The sequence below is a fragment of the Ischnura elegans genome, chromosome 1, assembly GCF_921293095.1.
Source record: "Ischnura elegans chromosome 1, ioIscEleg1.1, whole genome shotgun sequence".
Taxonomy (NCBI): Eukaryota; Metazoa; Arthropoda; class Insecta; order Odonata; family Coenagrionidae; genus Ischnura; species Ischnura elegans.
Window position 1 is genome coordinate 59468425 of NC_060246.1, and position 22961 is coordinate 59491385.

Consider the following 22961-nt stretch of genomic DNA (forward strand, 5'->3'; position numbering starts at 1 on the left):
AACTTCGCACCGCATGAGACGACGAACTCTATAGTGCTCTCCACAACCACAACAGTTCACACGCAAAGACCTTATTGATTCGATGAAAATGTGGGAGTCAATAATAGTTCAGAGTTGGTATGAATAATTATGTCAAGAGCTGATGTAGAAACATATTTTTAATTAAATTTAGTACATATGTCATATTGATTATAAGCTAATTGAAGTGAAACAATGGAGTTTTAAGGCGAAATCGACTGTTCTAAAACAGTCTTAAATCACTCACAGAAAGATAACCGGAAGCTATGTCATACATAATAAAAAAATTAATTTGTTAAAAATTTTATTTTACTTGATGATATAATTTTATATTTTAATGAAAATATCTGTGTAGTTTGGCAATTTTTTTATTTAAGGCAAAACATCTATCATTCATTGATTAGCTGTTATAGAATAAGATATGCGCTCTCTTTTTCTTCATTTATTCATCTACAGTTGTTTTCTCACATCGAATGATTTTGGCAGAAATTAAGGATTGAATTTATTATTTTATTTTGGTGTAATATTATTATTCTTTAAGGAAATATTTGCAAGAGTGAGTTTACTCATAAGTAGTACTTCGAGAAAGTACACGTTTGTCATTGTGTGATTCAAAGCGTTACATAATCAATCGCCAACCAATTAAATGACTCAATCTCAAAATTAACAGTGAAATAAATTAATTTCACATAATATGCCATTAAATGCTATACGTGATTGGTGAAATAAAACAGAGAGACTTAAATTCTTCCTCTTCCTCTTAATCTTTCAACAGGGAATCTGTTCTGCTGTATGATCCGCGTAAAGACAGCACCTCTCACAAGGTAGATGTCGCTCTGACGGTTTCTCATGAGTTGGCGCACCAGTGGTTTGGCAATCTCGTGACAATGAAATGGTGGAACGACCTGTGGCTCAACGAAGGATTCGCCACTTACGTGGAGTACATTGGAACTAATGCGGTACGTTTTACGGCGTTTTTTCATATTATCCTCTATATGCACGCATTTGAGGTGAATCACTATTCGCCATAATACACATAAGAAATAACTGTGAGAAAACTTATTACATTTTCAATTCTTTGAGGTGCAATGATTTAACGAATAATTCGTATTTCCTACTTTTTAATTTTTGGTGAATTTTAAAGGATAACGTGGTTTGCGTTTCAACGGTATTTAAGGGAATCTATCATGGCTATAAAACTCAGAGGTCAAATTGTATGTACATTTGTTAAAGCTTTTATTTATTTGAAACTTTCCTCTGTGTAGAAAAATTAATAGCTATTAGTTATAAACTGGAAACAATTGAGTGCATTTAATCGAATAATTCCAGATCAATACGTCGAGTTTCTGAAATCTTTGCTGCACTGAAACTATAATTTTTGTATGGCTCTATCTAAAAAACATTAGGTGGAGCCAGATTGGGCTATGCTCGATAGGTTTGTGACGGAGGAAGTCCAGTCAACGATGTGGTACGACAGCCTTCGTTCAACGCACGCGGTTTCTCCTGGGAACAGCACAACAGCAGACAATGCGGCCATTGCAGAGTTGTTTGATGCAGTTTCTTACGGGAAAGGTAGGTGATGAGGTAATTTAGAATACATCCGACCAATCTTTGTTAGAATCCCTTGAATAGTTTAAAAACGTAAACAAAAATCCTCGGGTTCCATATTTTCTGGGAGTGACAATGTTTTAAAGTAATTAATTTAATCACAAAAACGTTGATTCACTGATTCTTAGCTTGTATAAGAACAAATTTGTATGATTGAAAATAAACCATATGAAACATTTTGACCCTCAATTTTATAATGAAGAAACTAGGAACAAAGGGCATGGTGCATTGAGTTGTTAGAGCTTGATGTAGGAGGCTCATAAGTATCGGCAATTCCAATCACGAAATACGATATTAACCAGCAGGAAAAGTTATAGTTAATGATTCAATGATGAATAAATGAAGATTTCTATTTATTTAAATGATTCCCTCGAGGTCACGCTGCAGTAGCTTTCGAAGAGGTTTTCATGGTGACAAATGAAAGCACCTCTGAGCAATGAAAAGCCCAAATTTTATCGTATCTATAGACTTATCAAAAGGGCTTCATTTTTCGAATAATGAAATTAGTGTTTCCATTCAGATACACAAAGGTCAATGAACAATAGTCAAATAAGATTGTCCGCATTAAACACTCCCGCTGTTTTCAGGTATTAAGACGCTGAATTTGGAAGAGGGATTCATAGGAGGGAGTGTCACAGAGCCGTATATGAAGGAAAATTTGAATTTAACGATTTCTTTCCCGCAATATCTATTCGTAAGGTTCTTAATAGTTTTTCACAACTAAAATTCGTATAAACGATTAAAAAACATTAGCTTCCATTAAGTCTTTCATACTAAAAAACTTGATAAATCTTTTCCTATCCTCCTAGGGTCTTGCCTCGTCCGTATGATGAATCACACTTTGGGAGAAGAGACGTTCAGAAAAGGACTTATCAGCTACCTTAAGAAATGGTGAGTAGTTTAAACCATCTCCATCCAAAAATACACTTATTGAAAAAATTTAAAATTCTCAATAAAATTTCTTTTGAAAGGATTTGAACTTGTAGAAGTAATTAGCCCTATTAATATATTTTCGCCTCAAGCAATTTTGAATTCTTATGCCCCTTTTGAAGAAATATAAACAAGTTGACTCTAGTCCCACAAAATTATAAGTAGTGATTCAAGTCCCTGTAAAGAGGAATATCTAGCAGTAAAAAAGAATAAGATTAGCATGATACCCTAGAAATCACGGCTGAAAAAACATACGATTTTATGAGCGTGTATCCTGATTTGTAAGGTATACACGTCGTCCTAGAAGTGCTGATAAAATATCTAAACGTTTCGCAACCCTCTGCGCTTAATTTCTAAAGGTCATATTCAAACGCAGAGCAGGATGACCTTTGGGAGTCCCTGACGGAAGCGGCGCAGAGCAATGGAAAGGACAACCCTCTTCCTGATGGACTGACCGTTAAAGATGTCATGGACACTTGGACTCTGCAAGAAGGATATCCTGTCGTGACGGTCATCAGGAATTACACGGATGGGTCTGCGAGGGTGTCACAGGTAGGACCTTGCCATATTGACTTCCACGTCTTGAATTTATTAGTGATTTCATGCTTCAATTTTTCACCAAAAGTCTAGGATCGAATTTACATTACAATGTTGCACTTCTTAAATCCAATCACAAAAACAACCCATCATAATTAAATCCAATTTACTAATTTCCAAATACATGATGGAGGGAAGAAAAAAAACTGAAAAAATTTAATCGCCTTTTTTCAAAACTTTGTGAAATTCAATATCGATTGATTTTTTTTATCGATTGCATTTGCTAACTATCAAAATTATTTGGTCTTCAATACGTTAAAAAGCTAATTTATTTCCCATTTAATTAAGTAAACGGACTAGTTCCTCAGCTTAACAGGCCAACGATCGCCGAGCATATTTCCCTTATTATTTGATATTCTTTGTCACGTACTCGAACCAACGCAATACGCAAGAGAAAACTATGCTTTTTTGTCCGCGGTATCGGATTTATGTTCGCTACCTTTGTCTTCATTCAAGTACGATTGGCTTTATTTAATAGAGCCCTCAGCTTCCTCCTTCATCCAAGTAACTTTCGCATCAAAAGAGTTGGTGCTCCAAACTTCCTCATAAAATAACAGCCAGATATCTGTTATAGGAAAATTTGGATGGCGCTCAATAGTTGTATCCACTTAAAACTTACTAGCAAATATTTTCAAGAATTAACGTGCCTTGCTTCGTTCCCTGAAGACATTATTTCTCTTCGCTACCTTATTGCTGCTTTTTCCTCAACCCCTGACAGTCTCCAGGGTGAGTATGCGTGTCGTAAGCATTGTGCTGTCACCGTGGCAACTGTAGGTTTTCTGAATTTCTTTACAAGAGGAAGTCTCTTAAATATAGTAAAAAATTATTATTTCTACTTTTTGTATTTAAATATATTCCTTCAGGCGCCGGGTGCTCCGCCGTGAATCTCATGGCACTTTACCATTAAAACATACGAATGTATACGTGTGTTCCTTAATGCTTGAAAAATTAATTCTATCATTCTCACAAAAGGAATTTAAACTCTGAATTGAACCTCAAACAGTACCGTTTACAGAAAAAACTCGAGGGTGAGGGGTGCAAAAGATATCTTGAGCTACCTTTACTTTTGTAGTGATGACAAATAATCAAGTCACGTGCAAAGATTAAAAAAGTTTTCTTTAAACTCATAAGACTAGGCTAGGTGGGCGACTCCGAACGGGGGGGGGGGGCGCCCTCCGAGTCCCCCATATGTATCCGCCACTGACCTCAAAACCTACCATCCATCTAATCCCTTAAAAATTAGTGGAGTGTTGAATTCCTAGGCCTCCCACTTAGTGTGACTCAGTCTAAAGTTCTCAGTTAACAACATTTTTGCCCAAAATCGCCAGTATCATGGGCCTTATCGCGTTAATAAACAGCAGATTTACATTCTCTCTGAGAACATTGATTTCCATCAAATCAGCATTCTAATCGCTGTGTGTGGTGGGTCATTGGATGCAATGTACATTTTAGGAGCGCTTCCTGATGAGCCCCAAGGGAAAGAAGGCGTCGGGGGAGGAGGCGGGGGCGGAAGAGGACGCCGCCCCGCCCCCCAAGGAGAAGTGGCACATCCCGGTGACGTACACCAGCGCCGCCGAGCGGTCGTTCCACAACACTAAGCCTCGCTTCTGGCTGCTGAGCGGAGAGGGCGACCGGGAGCTGGCCAAGGGCAGTTTGCCCGTGGGTGCCAACCGCTGGGTCATCTTCAACCTCCAGGAAACAGGTGCAGTACAAACATTCATACACACACGGGAAGAGCGGCTAACGGTAAAACATTGGCTGATACAATTATCACGTGCGGGGCACGACAGAGAACCTTGAGGATTTCATCACAAAGGATTCCCACGGGATCAGTTATGCATATAATATGACAATAATGTAAGTACGGCGAGTTTTTTTCAACTCTGTGTCGTCCGACTGCGTAATTATAAAAATTGCAGAAGCTCGTACGCTTTTTTCTTAGATTGTTTCTCGATCTCGCTCAATAAGGAGTGTGCACAACCGGAACAAATGCAATAAAGCAGCGGTACAGCTGGTTTCAGAATAAAGAATAATTATCTTAGCAATGCTTAAATTCTGTTGTATTTTGGAATAGAAAATTGTTCATACCGGTTGCATTCGACATTTTTCGGAATTTTATTTTTTTAAATAAGAATCCAAAACCTCCCAATAGTTATTGCGGACCGCACCCATCATTTTAACCAAATGATTCTTTTTATCGGCTATCTTGCACAGACTACTGACGAAACGGCTGGTGCGACGCGTCGCTTCTGTCTTGGGGTAGCATCTCGCTGGAGATTGGTTCTATTTACTACGATCCGCATTCATTTTTTGAGCGAATTCTTAAAAATTTGGTATCAATTTGATCCCCCAGAATGCTCGTAGCGAATATTTTCCGCCCTCAAGTACGAAATCGGTTTTCACGCCCCCTCCTTCAAAACCTCTGGTGGTGTATCGTGCGTTACGAGGGTGGAACCATTCTGTAGCATATTTTTGAGGAATATACCGCGAATATACCGAAATTACCGCGATATAGTGCGTTTGGCGCCCTTTGTTGCTGCGGCCGAGGACAGATACCCACCCTCCGCCATCCTAGCCTCACCCTGAGTCTCCTCACAGTTTCCAATAGCAAACACGAAATGTTACACACACAGGTGAAATAAAAATGATAATACTAATTTGCTTCATTGATTTTCTATGGCTGGGGAGCTTGTTGTCCGTTGTAGATCACTGGTATTTCTGTGAAAAAAACGGATAAATTCTTGTCGAGTTTCCCATCAGCGTTGTAGCGATAGGGCGTTGTTTGTATGGCAACGTAATTCCACCATCATCTTAGAAATTTTGGCCTAAAACTTTTCCTGATTATAGAAAAAAAATGCAAAAACAATTGATGTTAATTTCCTAAAAACGCTTGAAAAAAATCGATGTATTATAATCGATGCCGTAATTTTCTGTACGTATGTGAAACACATTTTTCAGAAAGTTCGTCGAAGTTCGGTGCGAGTATTAGGCTTCAATAGCTCGTGTTTACTACACGGAAAATACATCTGATAGCTGTTTGCGTTTATGCACGCTGAAAAATCTTGTTTTAAAATCATGATTTTTATGTGACTGACAATCCATATTTTAAACATATGATCTAAATTAAGTTTCCCCCTAGCGTCATTGTAACCTTGGAGGCCAATATCATCCTAATTATCTATAATCACTTAGGGGCCAGCGATAGTGAATGCTGGTAGATCCTAAGGCAATCCATGGGCCTTCTTCTCACATGGTATGTTTTCCGAGCGCTGGACAGCGGATGATGAATACGTCATAAAACGTAGTCCTCTTTATAGGGATTCGTATCATACACGAGCATATAAAAATTCATACACTATGATCGTGAAGGCCAAAATCTTGCTGTGTTGGTGGGGCCAGGTTGTGGAATACATAAAATCCAGTTCAGTGCTTGTTTAAAACAATAGAGTTTTTTGAACCTACTCAACCAAGAAGGGTCTTAATATAATAAATACCTATGCAAAACCTCATTAAAGGATTATTGTTATTGTTCATAATAATATAACTGCTTTGAGAGCCAATGTGTGACAGAGCTCAAATGTCAATGTATTTCGTTGTATCTTTTTCGAAGACGAAGACGTCCAAGGACATTAAATGCATATTCTAGTCTATTCTAAAGGCCCGAGTGCTCATATTGAAGGGAAAACTTGAAAATTTCCACGATTATAAACTTTTATTCCGACCTAGATTTCGATGTTATTACATCATCTTCAAGGGACCAAATGGTTGTACTTAGAACATAATCCAGCAACGCCGAAAGCTCAGGTTGTAATGAAAGTGCATAGTCGTGCAAATTTTCAAGTGTTCATTTCAATATGAGCACTCGGGCCTTTAGAATAGAGTAGAATATGCATTTATTGTCCTTGGACGTCTTCGTCTTCGAAGAGCATGCAACGAAATACATTGACATTTGAGCTCCGTAACATCTTGGCTCTCAAATCAGTTACATTATTATAAACAATAACAACAGCCCTTCAATAAAGGTCTGCATACTTAATAAATTAAGACCCTAAGTGTTTATTTCAATACGGAAAAATTCCGCTCAATCACGCTTGGTTCTTCTGATTTTTTTCCCCGAATGCTTCTACTACTGGGTTGCCGCGTACTTCATACAGATAATTACTGTGCAACTGGTCCATGGTGTCGTTCTGTTTCCATAACTGAAATCATTCGAATTATTTCCTTCTCCACAGGATTCTACCGCGTCAACTATGACGAGCAGAACTGGCGGATGCTGTCGAACGCGTTGCTGGCCAACGAGTCGGGCGCCGTCGCTCTGCCGGACGTGACAAAGGCGCAGATAATCGACGACGCCTTGTCGCTGGCGCAGGCTGGCCGCCTCAACTACAGCATCGCCCTGCAAGTGACCACGTTCCTCTCCAAAGAGACGCAGCTGGTGCCGTGGACGGCCGCCTTGGGCGCCTTCGGCTACCTCCGAGATGTGCTCAAGCACACGAGTCGCTACGGTCTACTCGAGGCAAGTGGGGTGAAGGGCAAAATACGCAGACTTCAAAAACTGTTAACCTAAATAATTTCGTCATTAGAGTAAAACTTTACCGATAGTTTAGTGTTCTGGAGAATGAGCTATCTCAGTTTGATTTTCATCATGGTTATTTTTTCATGATTCGCCGTGCATCCTTTTTTTTAATTATATTCAAACGTCATCTACATTTTTTATATTTTTTATTGAAGATGTACTCGTCCTAAATTAAAAAGCAATTTATGCAGTTGCCGTAGAGTGTTGTCACTTGTTTACAGTATCCAACGTGTTCTGGCTAAACCGCACTTGGATGTGTGTGTGTCGGCTCACTTGCCTGATAGAACTGTTGACATATCACTTAACACAAGACATGCCGCGAATACACTTAACTGTAGCTGTTCTCGAGCGGTATTCGACCAGTCCATTATTAGATTGATATTAAAGCCTAACGGACATATTGATGGACAATAGTTTCATTGAGCATGCATGCTCGGCTCAAACATAGAGAAGAGATATTTCATACTTTCATTTACTAGATAGGAGTTATGAAAAGAAACCCATGAAAAAATTACTGAAAAACGTATTACGTAGAGAGTGGATATCAAAGCTATAACACAGAGACTCGCAATGCAATGAGTTCCAGCGACAAGACATTATTGAGTGCTATGAAAATTTTATACCTGCAGGGTCACATTAAAAGAAAATACTAAAACGATTGAAGCAATGAATTCTAAAATGGCAAAATTCCAAAATCGCACAAAATTCCGCATTGCAAGGATTTTGGATGAACATTTTTTATATCACTGTGGTTTCCAGAACAATTATTTCGTTATTTTCCTATTCATGGGTATTAAATATAGTACCGTACCTATTTGAGAAGATAAGTCGAAAAAATGACTTTGGTTGCTCCAAAGATATGCTAAATAAAGTATTTGTTTAAAAATTTACTGAATGAGCTAAAGGTGTGTTGAAATTTACGGCTTCAAATGGTACATGAAAATAGATATGCTATGGAAAATAAAATACAAAGTTAAGTATACCAAATTTGTACCCTGTAAGGGAATAAATGTAAAAGTGTATGGAATGCCACGCGCTACTGCTTTTAACATTGCTCCCAACCTGTGGCGCAGGCAGGAATTAAGGCTGGGGGGGGGGGGGGTTTAGAAGCAACTAATACCGGTGTGTGTTGGGGTATGGAATACCCACCAGGATAAGCGGTAGGTGCGAGATTAATAAATAGTGGAATTTTAAGATAAATGGTTCAAAATAGTGATTTTTACGTCTTTCCGAGGGATATTTTATTAATCCTTACACTATTTTAGTAGTAATATCAATCCAATTAAGTAAAATGGATTAAACTTAAAAATTTCTCTGAGCTCTGTGGGGGGGGGGGTTTATCCCCCAAAACCCCCACCTCGCTCCGCCAATGCTCCCGAAAAATATTTAACAATTTTTATAATTACAAAATCCACCATCCCGACAACGTAAGGTATGGTGATATACTATTCCTGTTGCTCTTTCTTCATTATATTCAACCCACTGGTTTTTTTACACTATGTGTATACACCATTTGATCAAATACTATCAAAGCTCAAGTTTGGGCAGACAATTGTTGTGTATATAGATAATTATTTTGTTTATAACTTTCATTCTGGTTGGAGAGATAAGATAAAAACGAATCGCTGACATGGTGTAGAGTTTTCTCTTCAATATCATAGTTTATAATTCAAATTATAGCATCACGAGTATACGCTAAAAATAACCTAAATAAACCTTAATGGTCCTCTTTCACAGAAATCTATATGAGAGATCTTTTCTTATCATTTTGTACTTCCACAAATAATAATGACTAGATGGTTTTTGTCATCTATTGCTAATGTTGACTTCGTCCATTGCTTGCATTAACTTTGCGCCAAAATTAAATTCTTATGGAATGGTAGAGTTTTCACAAGCGTTTATTGTAAATTGCACATGTACTGTACTCTTTAAATCAGGGGTTCCCAAACTGGGGGGAGCGCCCCCCTGGGGAGGCGTGGAGAAAGTCCATGGGGGGCGTGACACCCAAATGAAATAAACAAAAAAATTACAGAAATAATTTCCTCAGATCTTTGAAATAGTTTCAGAGAAAGCTGTTCGGATGTACTTGCCTTTTTCAACAACATACATGTGCGAAAAAGCGTTTTCAACTCTTGTGGCGATCAAAAACAAGTACCGCAACAAACTTGATGCCGAAAGTGACCTACGCTGTGCTTCGTCTGAAACTCAACCCAGGATCTGTCAACTTATCCAGAACATGCAAGCGCACCCATCTCACTAAATTACATTGTATGTTTTGTTTTTGTAAGTAGGCCCATTGTTTCACCTTCCTTAAATTGAAAATGTATCTGTGTTACAATGTTAAATTTTGTATCAGTAATAATATTCGTTTATCATGTAAAGCTTATTTTAATTTTCATCATGCGTACAATTATTGAATCTTTCCATTCTGCGTTACCGCATTCAACAGTGAACAGAAAAATCTACCTATTCACCGTATCAAGTAGGAGTTGGTATGTACGGCACCGTGGAAATAGGGTATTGCAAAATGGAAAACTGATATGTGTAGCGGGGGGGAGGGGGGGGGGGGCGTGGTACAAAAAAATTTGGGAACCCCTGCTTTAAATGATACATTATTTTTATTCAATCCAGGAAAAATTAATTTTTTAATCGAAACATCGGTTTAGAAATACTACATTTGCTACTATTATTGCTCAAGAATTACTTCACTCTGATATTACGGCTCCTAACGCAAAAATTAACGCGCAAACAAAAAACAAATTGATCCAAAATTGCTCCCATGACAGTTTTTTCATGTCTTTAAAATTTAAGTATATGGGGGATTGAGTATATCTGAAGTTAATCTGTGATTGAAGGGTATCAGGAGTTCAGGAAGCTAATAAAAAACGAGAAAGGTCAAAAGTGAGTGTTTACCGAAGAAATGAATTAGCCGATCATGGGAACAAATTATGAACTTATTTTAATACTATCCTACCTTCACAGCTCAGTGCAGAAAAATTCATAATTTATTGAACCTTTCGAGTGTCCATAATTATCTTGAACTATTAATTCATATAAAAATTTCAGTCGAAATATTCATATCAAGGTATTTACGCTCTACAAAAACGATTTTTTTTGCGGATAGGAGTGACCTATTTATTATATGCATTTCTTGTGGTGAAGGTCTTGTTTAAAAAAATTAAAAATTCCATGTTTATCGACGCTTTGGAATTTTTTTCCTGCGTCAGAGCTTAAAATAAAAAAATGTATAACATTTTGAAATGCAAACATAGTTAAGGGTTAAAACAATACTTTAAAATAATTTGGAGTATAATAAAAAATATTCAGTGGTAAATTAACAAAAATAAAATAAAGATTTTGACATATACCTTTTATGAAATTATTTTTATGGCTCTAAGCTAATGCAATGCATGCTTGCTTACCAATCAATTTTGGTTCATTAAAAAAATAATAAAATACGCTGGCAATTGTCGATTTTCGATCGTTTGTTATAACTATAAAACCAAAAATAGTAGTAAAAAAGATCAGGCAGAAGAGAGAACCCCAAAAAAAAGTCATTTTTTTCATGATATGTCGAAATTTCTATCAATATGAGCGACATTCTCCCCCCATAAAAAAGGGAGGAAGAAATTACGTGTTTTTTAGGGCAATTAGAAGACACCACTTCACGATTTCGAACATAATGTAATCAACGTTACACTTTCTGACACTGTTGTTTTTCAGACCGACCTAATACACGTTTATGCAAAAGGTTTGTCCAGATTATAAAAATTAAATTAATACTCTGTACTTGGTTACAAAACTTAAGAGTCAAATTGAGACTAGGCAAAGGAATACCTAGAATATTAACTCAAACTGAAAACAGATACTTATATCTTTTAGACTTACATCCTGAAGCTCTTGAGCCCCATCTTCATGGAACTACACGAGAAAACAGACATAACGTCGTTGAACCAGAGGCATCTTAGAACGATGGTTATGAAGTGGGCTTGCAGACTAGACCACGAGGATTGCCTCTCTCGAAGCGTCAAGCTGTACAAGGAGTGGATGAAATCACCGGACCCCAATTCCCAAAACCCGTAAGTATGGCTTTATCTTTCTCATATACAATCTGTAGGTTACTCTCACTTCTTAGTGGTCACAAAATAATTTAACCAGCCACATTACTTGGAAAACAGTAACTCCCATAGAGGACTCATTTTTTTCTCATTTAACCACTCCCTTTTGCTGGCGTATTGCTTTTTTTTATAATCTTAAGATATCATCTTGACATTTCCAACGTGCATGCAGAAGGCACTAATCACTAATCGGCTCCCTCTCAATTATTAAAATACCTCCGTATTTTCTCTCTGTAAAATATTTTAGGATAGTGCCTATATGGGTCTACCATATGCACCCAAGTCGATTTAAGATGATGGTTTCAGTTTTCAAAAAGTATTTCGTCCCAAAAGAAAGCAAAAAAATGACTGAAAACCCCTTGCTTCATTAAAAGGCTTATTAAAACAGAGGGATACTTTTTTTACGGCGACGTTGAGTAATATCAAAACAATATTTTATACAGCTTTCCTTCACGTTTGTTTGTTTCAGTAGTCAAAATGTAAGAGTCAATACACAGCAATTAATTCTCCAAATCACTCAATTGACATGGTGCTTGGTGGAATTCGTGTAGTTATACAAGACAGTTTTCATGGAACTCGCGTGATTCCTCAAATGCCAAAAGAACAGAATACCATCTTCTCACTAATTTAATTTTTTAAGATCGTTTCTAGGATAAAAGATTTGAAACGTTGCTTCTGTAGTTAAAAATTCTTTGCCCCGATAAGAACTATTAAGAAATAAAAGAAATTGAATTTCTACTGATCGTCACCTATCAATGTTTGGTAAATCATTGTTTCTATTGAAGAGTTCCTGTGGAAGACAGATGGGTCGTTTACTGCACAGCAGTCCGAAAAGGAGGCAGGAAAGAGTGGGCATTCATTTGGAAAAGATTCAAGGAATCCACAAATGATTCGTCGGCGGCAGAAGTGATGTTACCTGCTCTCGCCTGCACCAGTGAGCCATGGATTCTCAACAAGTAAGGCCATACTAATACGCAAATTACGATGGGTAAAATAGGTTCATTTTGGATCATTATATATAAAAAACAATAAAGCAGCAAAATTTCGAGATTTATGTCAGCGAGAGGGATAATTCACTTACTAACGCCATAATTGATCATATAATGTTAAGGGAAATGATAATTTGTGATAATTTATAAGCCATCAATGGCATGTTTTGTTCTTGCCTCATCTTTTTCATTCATTTCGATAGTTTATTGGATTACTTATTGCATAAATAGACAAATACAGATTAGATTGCTTGCTACAGCATGCTCGAGAAGCATCATAAAGGACCGATATACGTTATGAAATCAATGGAAAATGGGCATGTAGTTGGCGGCGATGTTAGATGCCTCTTTCACTATAAAACACTAAATTACATTTTCCCTCACTTTTCTCAAAATTTCTAAACTTTGATCATCGATTAAATCAAAATATTTCACTCATTCTGGAAACAAATCACATGTGATAACGATGTTAGTTGACAAATTTTTCCGCGCAATACTTTGAAAAAAGCATACGAGAGCTAAATCACCCTCGTGCGTTATCTCTGGAATCTGAATTGGCGTGATTGAGTCCAAAATCAGAATGAAAAATGCAAACAGTGGGAGTGGCCAAATAGGATCAAAGAGGTAATGGGGTTCAGCTTAAAGCTCATACTTTCGCAGTAACAAGTTCATATTCTCCAGTCTCGCTCGTTCTTTCGATCTGGTTTTCCTTTTCCCCACAATCACATCACCGTCTATTTAGGCGTTTTCCTGGAAACAAGTGCTTCCGAGTTTCTGGTGACTCCCAATATTATCCGTGAAAATCTGTGTAGTAAATGAGACACTTGTAAAATATTTGTGTGTAAAATGATGCCCCAGGGCCCACTGAAACGTTTTAACGCATATTATTCACCCCAGAAAATATAAATTTTATAAACTTCAACTTGCAAGAAAATTACATTAAAAAATCATCTTATGGTGCGTTAAGTATTAAGTTTATAAATAATGTTAGGCAATATTAATATTCGATGGCCTGTTGAATTGAAAACATATATAAAAAAGAGCGTCTCAAAATGGAGGAGATGTTGATTGAATTTGGTGGAAATATTGAAGGAATAGTTGACAGAGGACTTTTCAATTATATGTTATGTTTAGATGTTTCAATTATATGTTATATTTAAGGGGAGGGAGATGTGAATGGAGCAAAACATAGATAGAAAAAAAGTTATGAATGAGTAAATAAAAAGATACGTATGAGATAAGTTGGTACGCATAACATTTTATGATGAGATCCATAATTTCAATAAATGGGCATGGGATAGTGAGAAGAAACTTTGATTGATTGGTGGGAAACGCCACCAAGGAAGTGATTGTGTGGAGGCCGTGAGAATGAATTGTGAGCCGAATGAAAGGAATGAAAGAGTGTTTCAAAAAAGGAATGACCGAGTTTTCGGTGAAAAAGAAAAAAGGGAGAAAATTCATAGGTTAAACTATAAGAAGAGAAGCGCAATGACGCAATGGGGCAGCTAAAATAATACACCAAGCAATAGCCAAAACGTACGACGTAATATAAGGTACCAAACCACACTACGAATGTAACCCTCACGAGATACTAGAAAACAGGGAATATAAATTATAGATGGGCCGCACAATTTATACAGATAAATTAAGAGCACGTAATCAACAAAACACAACACTTCAGAACAAAAAAGAGAGAGTTACCTACCTTATTGATATATCAGTTCTCTCCGAACAAAATATTCAATAAGATATTATGAAATAATTAAATATAGTCCCTTTTCAATAAAGCTAGAAATTATTTGGATGTGAAACCATGTACACATAGTACCATTAATTTTGTCTGTTATTGGTATCAGAACGCGTAGTTTCAATGAAAACCTTATCCACCTTCATCTCAAAAGCAAATTTTATTTAAGGCATGCAATATTGCCATAAAATTCTTGGATCACAGCAGTAACAAAATAGAATATGACTTGGGTCATGCCCATCATGTTTGATCATGCTAGAATGCTTTTATTCTGCGATAAAATATTTTAAAAAATAATAAAAACGACCCATGCAAGAGACGTTTTCGCATGGAAAAATGTTTCAAAAACGGAATCATGAATGTTTGAATTTAAATTTAAGTTTTCGAGTTTCACTAGAAAAATCTCAAAATTTGAATAAGCTTACTCTCAAAAATATGTTTCTCCCGTGAAAATTCTAACAACTTCTCTCTTCTTATTTTTGCTCCTTTTCTTCGACGACTTGAATTTTGATAACAGGCTCTTCAGCGAAATTCTGGAAGTAGGCGAAGAGAAGAGAGTAATAAGACTACAAGATGTTTATATCGTCCTCAGAGGTGTTGCAAGAAATCCTGTGGCTTCGAGACTTTTCTTTCACTACATCAAAAACAACTGGGATGTTCTCCATAAAAGGTGATTTATAATGAGCAATTAAGTTCTTCCTTTATAAATGTAGGTTAAAGTACATTTAGATGCAAAATCAAATTGGAAGCTCCTCTTTCCAGAATGCACGATGTACACTTTCCCACAGACGTTGAGCCCTCCGCAATGCAATCACATTCTAAGCCTCTATTCTAAAATGCTGGATTTTTGTTTATTCTAAAACGTTTAAAGGAGTTTTCCCTAATTGGAATAATAGAGCGACCATTCTAACTTAACTTGAATAAACTATATTCAACTATATATTTTTTCTCGAATATAGAAGTTGGTAAACTCATTATTCAATACTTTCTGTACCATATGACTATATAACAAAGTGGACTTTTGACAGTAAATACTTTTCAGGCCATTTTTTTCTTTATTTTTTTAGCTGTTTCTTAAAAGCTTATGAATTTATTCATAGGAATCCTGATGAGTTAAATCGGAAGCAAAAAGCTGAAGCACTTTCATCAAATGGAGCTTTATTACACATGTTTGCTAATTTCTTGATTCCCCTTAACTTGTTGTGTGGAGCCGTTAGATATATTTCTGCAGACAATAATATGCCAGTTTAAAAATTGTATGCGAAACGAACTATTCTCTACAACTTTTATCTCTTGAACAATAATAATTTGATATTTTGTTACATTTTGCACAAGCAGGAAAACGTAACGTCAGATCAACCTTCAGATAAAACTTTTTAATTGATATGCTGATTGCAATATACTTCTAATGCCATGGAGGATATTTGAACTTCTTAATTTAGTTTTTTCAGGTAAATGATATTTTTCACTTTAAATAATATTTTTGCAGGTATGGAGGTAGTACGATTGTGCTGGGTGAACTTGTGAAGGCAGGATTGGCTGGGCTTAGTACCGCAAAGGATCTCCAAGAGGTAAAGTTATGCATGATATTGCATTTTTTATGCATAAAATTTATTTTACAAGCATATGGAAGAATTCATACTGAAGTGTAATGATCACTAACGAGGAACTTGTGTTCACTAATTCAACAGGTTTCAATCCTTAACACTAACTAATGTTACATGATGTGAATACCAATTTTAAATCTATTTCTGAGAGACGGTTTTCTCAGTAAGGCCGAAATTCGGAAACCTGAGCCGACTTCACCATTTAAAGCATAGATGCCTCCGAGTCATACTTAATCAGAATTATCTAATTGGAAAGTGCCAGTACATAAAATGTACAAATTTGGTGTTGGAGGGGCGTTAGCACTGAAGAATACCACAATTATGTTAATTATCACGAATACTACGGAGTACCACAAATTGTTGATCATTGAAACTATCAGTATCTGCATCTTTTTTGGACCAGGAGGAGGACCACCATGCCTTCTATTGGTGAGATACCAAACCTTAGTTTATATCCCTCTTCAAAAAATAACTTTGATATCCTATTTATGATCATTACCGCAGTATTACTTAAAGCGAAGATGCCTCCGAGTCATACTTAATCCGAATCATCTAATTTGAATGTCCTTTTCGCAATTTTACCTATTCTACCATTTTAATCGGTAAATTATCGTAAGAATAGAATTTGAAGCGATGCTTATCAAGTGATTCCGCTTCATACGACGAGGCTGAGTTCATATCGTAAGTCGTTGGCATCTCAGAGGAAGGCTAGCATTTCGTCCTTTCTCAACGTTCATGTTCTTCATCAAGACATACGTCAACTCGGTTTCCGGAATATACTCAGTAAAAATCGCGTGTAGCTATTTAAAAATTCCATGCAAAAAATAAATATTTGACCATTTCTTAAATGATTTCTAGCGCATTTTTTACAACAGCAGACTGACCTACTCACAAGAGAAAGGAGTGATTAAAAGTACAAGAATCTAGGATGCGCGATACTTTATGACAAATATATAGAGAGAGGAACGTAATCAAGGGCGGACCCAAGATGAAAACTAGGGGAGGGGGCAACCGTGGTTGCTCAAATTGTAGGTAAGATTTAAGCATGTAAAAGGTGATTGAAATCAACATTTTAAGGAAACTGAAACAGCTCTTTATTACTTTTTAAAATTGTTTGCTTGAAAAAATATTCTTTTCGTTAAAGAAATGTGTGATTTTTGCTTCTAGGGGGGGCAGATGCCTACCCCTCGCTAGGTACGCCCATGAACGTAATCTAGTTTTATTGGATGCTGCGATACTCAATCTACAATATAAAAACAAGTGAATCACCTAAGAGAATCATACAGAATTTTTAAAAAATACATCGGCAGACAGATAAACAGCCCATGGACTATAGTACTCGCTTCACGTCATGTTTTGATCCTTTCCAGGTGAAGGAATTCCGGAAGAGGAACGCACGGAAGTTCCGATTCGCCACTCAGGAGTTGGATCAGGCGGAGGAAAGCCTGGCTGACCGGGTGCAGTGGCTGCAGAAGAACCTGAACGACGTGTCCAATTGGCTCTCGACCCAGGTGTCATCAGGAGACCCCGACGGCCTCGATGTGTAGATACTGTGATGGTGGCAAATGCGAGAAAGTTCTCACAGTGACTTATCTGATTAGACAATTCTTTCAACCGAACGTCCGCAAAAAGACATTGCTTACGATTACAAATGGTTGCTGAAGGAATGCGGAATTTTCCTATCACAAGCCATTCCGGACGTCCGTATACTGAGATTATGTTGCCGCTTTGTCTCATTCGAGATTCAAACGGTGTTTTTTCGAAGCCAAAATCATGATAAGTTTCCTTTTCACGGAGGGAAAAAGGAGTAAGTACGCTTCAGGGAGAGAGATATCGCCAGTTTCTCGGTTTTGTCTGTAAATTCTTGTATATTTTTTAAAGGAGTTCTTACGGAATTTTTTTAAACATTCCTGCATGTCTGTGAAACGCTTAGCCTGGTTAACCTGAGAAGCCTATTTTAGTCAATATTCCACATTGAAACCAAAGGAAGCGTAGCGTTTATTAAGAAGTTGGTGCTATTACTTAAGGATGAATTGAAATTCAAAATTTTATGGCTCCACCGAATCAAAGATTTCGTAGGTACTGTTTCATCTTTACCGTTACTTATACTTAGGAATAGTTATGATATCTGAAAATTTTCAGTCATACATACCTTTCAGGATATTCATTTTTCATGTTAAAAAAATTTAGGCACATTAAGCTATAAATTCGAATGGAATCAACTGGAAGATAAACTGAAACCACAAATATTTTTATGAAACTCAATTCATTTTGTTGAACGGTATTATCTTACAGTAATGAAGAAAGGTATAACGATTTTCTCATTTAAAAAGTTTCTGTAAATACGGTTATCTTAAGGATAATTCGATAGTTTTAAGTGGTTGAAAATTTTCTAAGTTTTTACTGGAACAGTATTTTACGTGGTACAAAACGTTTTATCTGTCTCTTTTTAATATTGTTCATTGAAATGCATTCAAATATTATTCATTCACATCACTATTCCCCGATGATTTAATCTACCAGGAAAGGTTTGTCTTCAGCATCACACTGCTTTTAATATCGAATTAAGTTTTAATTTAACGGGAATTAAAGTTAAAGGAAATTACTATTTCGATCAAAGTTGGTACTCGTATTCCATTGACTTTCTATACTTTGGGTACCTATGATTACATCTAGAATACAATTAATGTTCACAAAGTCAAATTACGTGTTTCACTTCTAAGCATTAACTTAAGTACCGGATATTCGATATATATGGAAAATGTTGCATTTTTTAAATTTAAATCATATTGTTGACGTCATGTACCACATTAGTATTTTTACGCATTTTTATTACCCTGTGATGCTGAAGATTGTAGTACGTATAAAGTGAACCCACGATCTGATGTATATTTATGTAAAAATAAATGATTTTTTTTAATGTTGCATTTTTTATTTCATCTCATTAATCAAGGTATGTTTTTTCATAGTTTTAAAGTTTAAAATTCTGTCAACATTGTAAAGTATCATCACATGGCGAAGATCTATTTATAGATAAGCGTTCCAATTACAATAATGCATACGATTGATGATTGCATGGCCCTCGAGTTGTGGAACGAAGTCTTAATTCTATTTTAGAAGCACTATACCGAGTCAAACACAGTGCCCAAACTACATCAATCTCTAACTAATTTCATGCTCTATCCTATATCCATAATTAGCTTGGCTGAAAATAGCAGTATGTTACAGTGGAAAATACCGACGAATTGCCTGTTTCTTAATTATCACCACGAGTTATGGCGTGATAAGATAAAATCCTCGCTAGAGGAGACTTTGAGAGTCTACTTGAGACTCTCAAATCTTAAGCAAATATTCAGGGAGCAAAATCTGCCCAAATACAAAGTTAAGTATGACAACGCACAGCAGCGTAACTAGGAATATGCTTTGGGGGAAGAGGGGTCCCGGACCCCTCAGGCAACTTCGGTTCGGAAAATCAATTTTTTTGAAAAATGACATGCCTGCACATTCATGTTACATCATTTTGGCAATTAAAAGTTAACTTTAAGGAGATGCAGTTATTATATTTAAAAAAACAATAGTTTTAAAGAATTTTTTTATTTCTCCGAGTCTTTGGGGGGATCTATCCCCCTCCTTCCCCCATAGGTACGCCATTGGCGACAAAAATGATTGTAGAATACACAGAAAAAGAGCAGGTTTCTATTCCTGACGACTGGTTATTACGATTCAGTAATTTGGAGTAAATTTTAAAAAATTCTTGTAAGTATGCATGAGTATTGTTCAGAATAGTCTTAGAAAGGTATATGAATTATTACGAAGTTTACAAAAGCGTATTAAATGGGACGTATTTAAAGGCAATGCTGAAATTAAAGGAAGTTTTACGCAATAAGTAAATTGCATTTTACAGCTCAGCTGACATGTCTTCTTGCTCGTTTGGTGAATGCTAAGTAATGAAATATGGCATTATTTTAACTTGAAACAGATTAAGCGTGTGGCTCAGCAATTACAATTTTTCATTTAAGTTGAACGACTAATTACTGACAAATAAATAGCATGAAAGAAGGCTATCTAATATCAACATATTAGTATTAATATTGAAAGACACTTTGTTTCTTCCACAAGTTTATAAAAATGTATATTTTATGACCGGTTTGGCTATTACATCATTATCAAATACTGCATGGTGTAATAGCCGAAATCGGTCATAAAATATATATTTTTTATAAAACTTGTGGAAGAAACAAAGTGTCTTTCATTATATTAATATGGAACCCTTCCACCACGTACCTGCTTCAAGTTTCGATTTAATCAACATATTATGCCTGACAGCTACTTTTTTAGCCTCTGGTTTCCCCCTGTAGTCGAGGAAATAATGGAGACTTGGTGATGGTGCGAAGGGCAACAAAAAATGATTATATTTACGATAGATGAAGAGGTGAGATTCAAGTCATCAGACATTATCGCAGCATCCACACGAGGTGGGTAACCAAGGACCACATTGGGACCCATACACCCGATGACCCACCGATGATCAAATGGCAATGAGAATATTTCATCTTTAGCCAGTTTATTGAAAATAAAAGTGAGAATTTGATCTTTTTTTCAACCCATTCATTCGGCCTTAAAATTAACAACAAATCAATCGCAAAATGCCCAATATGTAATTCTTGGTTATTAATTTGTGCAACCTTAAAAATAACTCTGGAAACCGCTTGGAAATCGAAATCTGTTCGCCAGGTTGGGATTGCTCGAGTATTTCTGGATGCATTTCTTCCGCTATAACGCAAAAAATAGTTTTGATTCGCCACCGTCATTTTAAGGTCCGAAATCAGCAGTAATGATGGAAAAAACTATTACAAATAGAGAAAATAATGTTTTTCCGTTCCCCAATGAACAATGGTAGTCACAGTGATGCTGAAATGATAACACTTCCGAAAACTCGACTTCTTCAGTTCACATTCCAACTACATGACTTAAGTCTTACATTACCCAATCGCTGATCAAATACATTAGGCTAGAATGAATTTGTTTTTTTTTTTAATTGCTGTTTCTTTCAGCTTATAATAAGTTTTAGTTCCAAGACCTTTGATAATTACTCGTCTTCCATGCCCTGATAATATCACCCAAACTTGGAAAAGGTGAAGGAAGTCATAAGAATAACGGAAGTAGGTACATGCGAAAGAGTGCAGGCAATTGAGGCACTGGGTTGGTGAAACCAAGTACCATTTTGGGTACAAATAGCCTATGAAGTAAGTACTTAGACATCAATCGAAAAACTCGCCATGATAGCCCAGTGGAGTATTTCAGGCTTTCACCGACTGAAGACGAAAGGGCCTAGAAATTTGCCACCAATCAATTGCTAAATGCCCAATACAGAATATTTGGTGATTTATTGTTGCCACCCTTAAAATATTGTGGGAAAAAGCTAGAAAATCAAAATCTTTACGCCGGATTGGGATTAGCCGTACCGTAGATTCCGTAGCATAAGGCCACAATTAATATTTTAGTTTTTGTACGTGTCAAATGAACACAAAACTTAACTCGACCATCAACCTCCCTGCTTGCATATACCAGTAATTGGTGAACAATTAGTGAGAAAAGTTTTAACTTGTTTTCATTGGCAGCCCATCCCAAAAGAGAGAGCCACACAAAATCAGAGAGGCACAGTCCCGTCGGGCAGCATTAGCTCGTATCCTGCGCATGAGACCGCGTGCGTCCCCGAGGACGAACGAATTAATGGCCGGGACGAGGCCCGCACCACGTCGGGGCGGGATGACGAAGCGGAGGAGGTGACGGCGGCGGTGGTCCCGGGACGCAGGCAGGAAGAAGAGGCTTATGGGGCTGTGTCGTGTGATTGCGCCGTCAAGAGTGCCGCAAAAGGGGGCCTCCGATGTGGGAGTGGGAGGCTGAGTGAGAGGGATACGTAGCGGCGAGAGTGGGAAGCGGGCGATGTCATCCCATTATCCCATCAATCGAGAGAGCCGCCGACCTTTGGGGGCGGGGAGGGGTAGAGCCAAGTGGGGAGAGGAGGATTGGGCCCACGAAAGGGAGGTGCGATTCGGGGAAGCTGGGTGGATGGATTCTTTCCCAGGGCGGAGTGTCGCTCTTGAGGCGTCAAATGTGCGCACTCGTACGACCAGAAATTTGCTTGGATGATTGAAGTTAGAGTTCACCCCGGACTAAGCCACGGGTATGAAAATTTCATCCACGGAAGTGGACATTATCTGAGCCATCTTGCACAGCGAGGCTCTTGGTTACGACATCCATTATTTTTATAAGGGATTTGAAAAAAGGTGGCACTCTCACAGTGCTTCGACTAGAAAGTTTATTTGGATGATTTAGGGTAGGGTTCACCCCAAACTAAGCCTAAGGGTGTTAAAAGTTCGTGTGTAGGATAGGGTGTTCCTTTATCAGGGCCATCTCGCACAGGGAGGATGCTGGTGGCGGAGTCCGTTATTTTCAAAAGGGATTTGAACAAAGGCGGCACTCACACAGTGCTTGGACCAGAAAGATTATTTGGATGATTAAGGGTAGGGTTCACCCCAAACTAAGCCTAAGGGTGTGAAAAGTTCATCCACAGAAGTGGATATTCAATTATCTGAGCCATCTCTTACAGCGAGGCTCTTGGCTGTGGAGTCCGAAAGCTTAATACGGGATTTGAGCCAAGGACTCTGTGGTCAGTACTCAAACGCTCTATCCACCAGGCTGCGACGCACCACTTTTCCAAACAATCACATATATTTTTCTAGCTCAGGACCATTTTAACACATAAAT

The 22961-nt window shown here is 37.2% G+C and overlaps 1 protein-coding gene across 1 annotated transcript in view; it reads left to right on the forward strand.

Moving 5' to 3' along the window:
- The window catches only part of LOC124161339 (aminopeptidase N-like), a 73944-nt gene extending 54834 nt beyond the window's left edge, over positions 1-19110 (forward strand). The window contains exons 8-18 of the mRNA XM_046537656.1: positions 794-977; positions 1425-1590; positions 2436-2517; positions 2916-3108; positions 4606-4855; positions 7386-7669; positions 11612-11808; positions 12633-12803; positions 15101-15253; positions 16073-16154; positions 17561-19110. Coding sequence (XP_046393612.1) covers positions 794-977; positions 1425-1590; positions 2436-2517; positions 2916-3108; positions 4606-4855; positions 7386-7669; positions 11612-11808; positions 12633-12803; positions 15101-15253; positions 16073-16154; positions 17561-17737 — 1939 coding nt within the window. The 3' untranslated portion in view covers positions 17738-19110. The remainder of the gene's footprint in view (positions 1-793; positions 978-1424; positions 1591-2435; positions 2518-2915; positions 3109-4605; positions 4856-7385; positions 7670-11611; positions 11809-12632; positions 12804-15100; positions 15254-16072; positions 16155-17560) is intronic.
- Positions 19111-22961: the final 3851 nt, after the last annotated feature.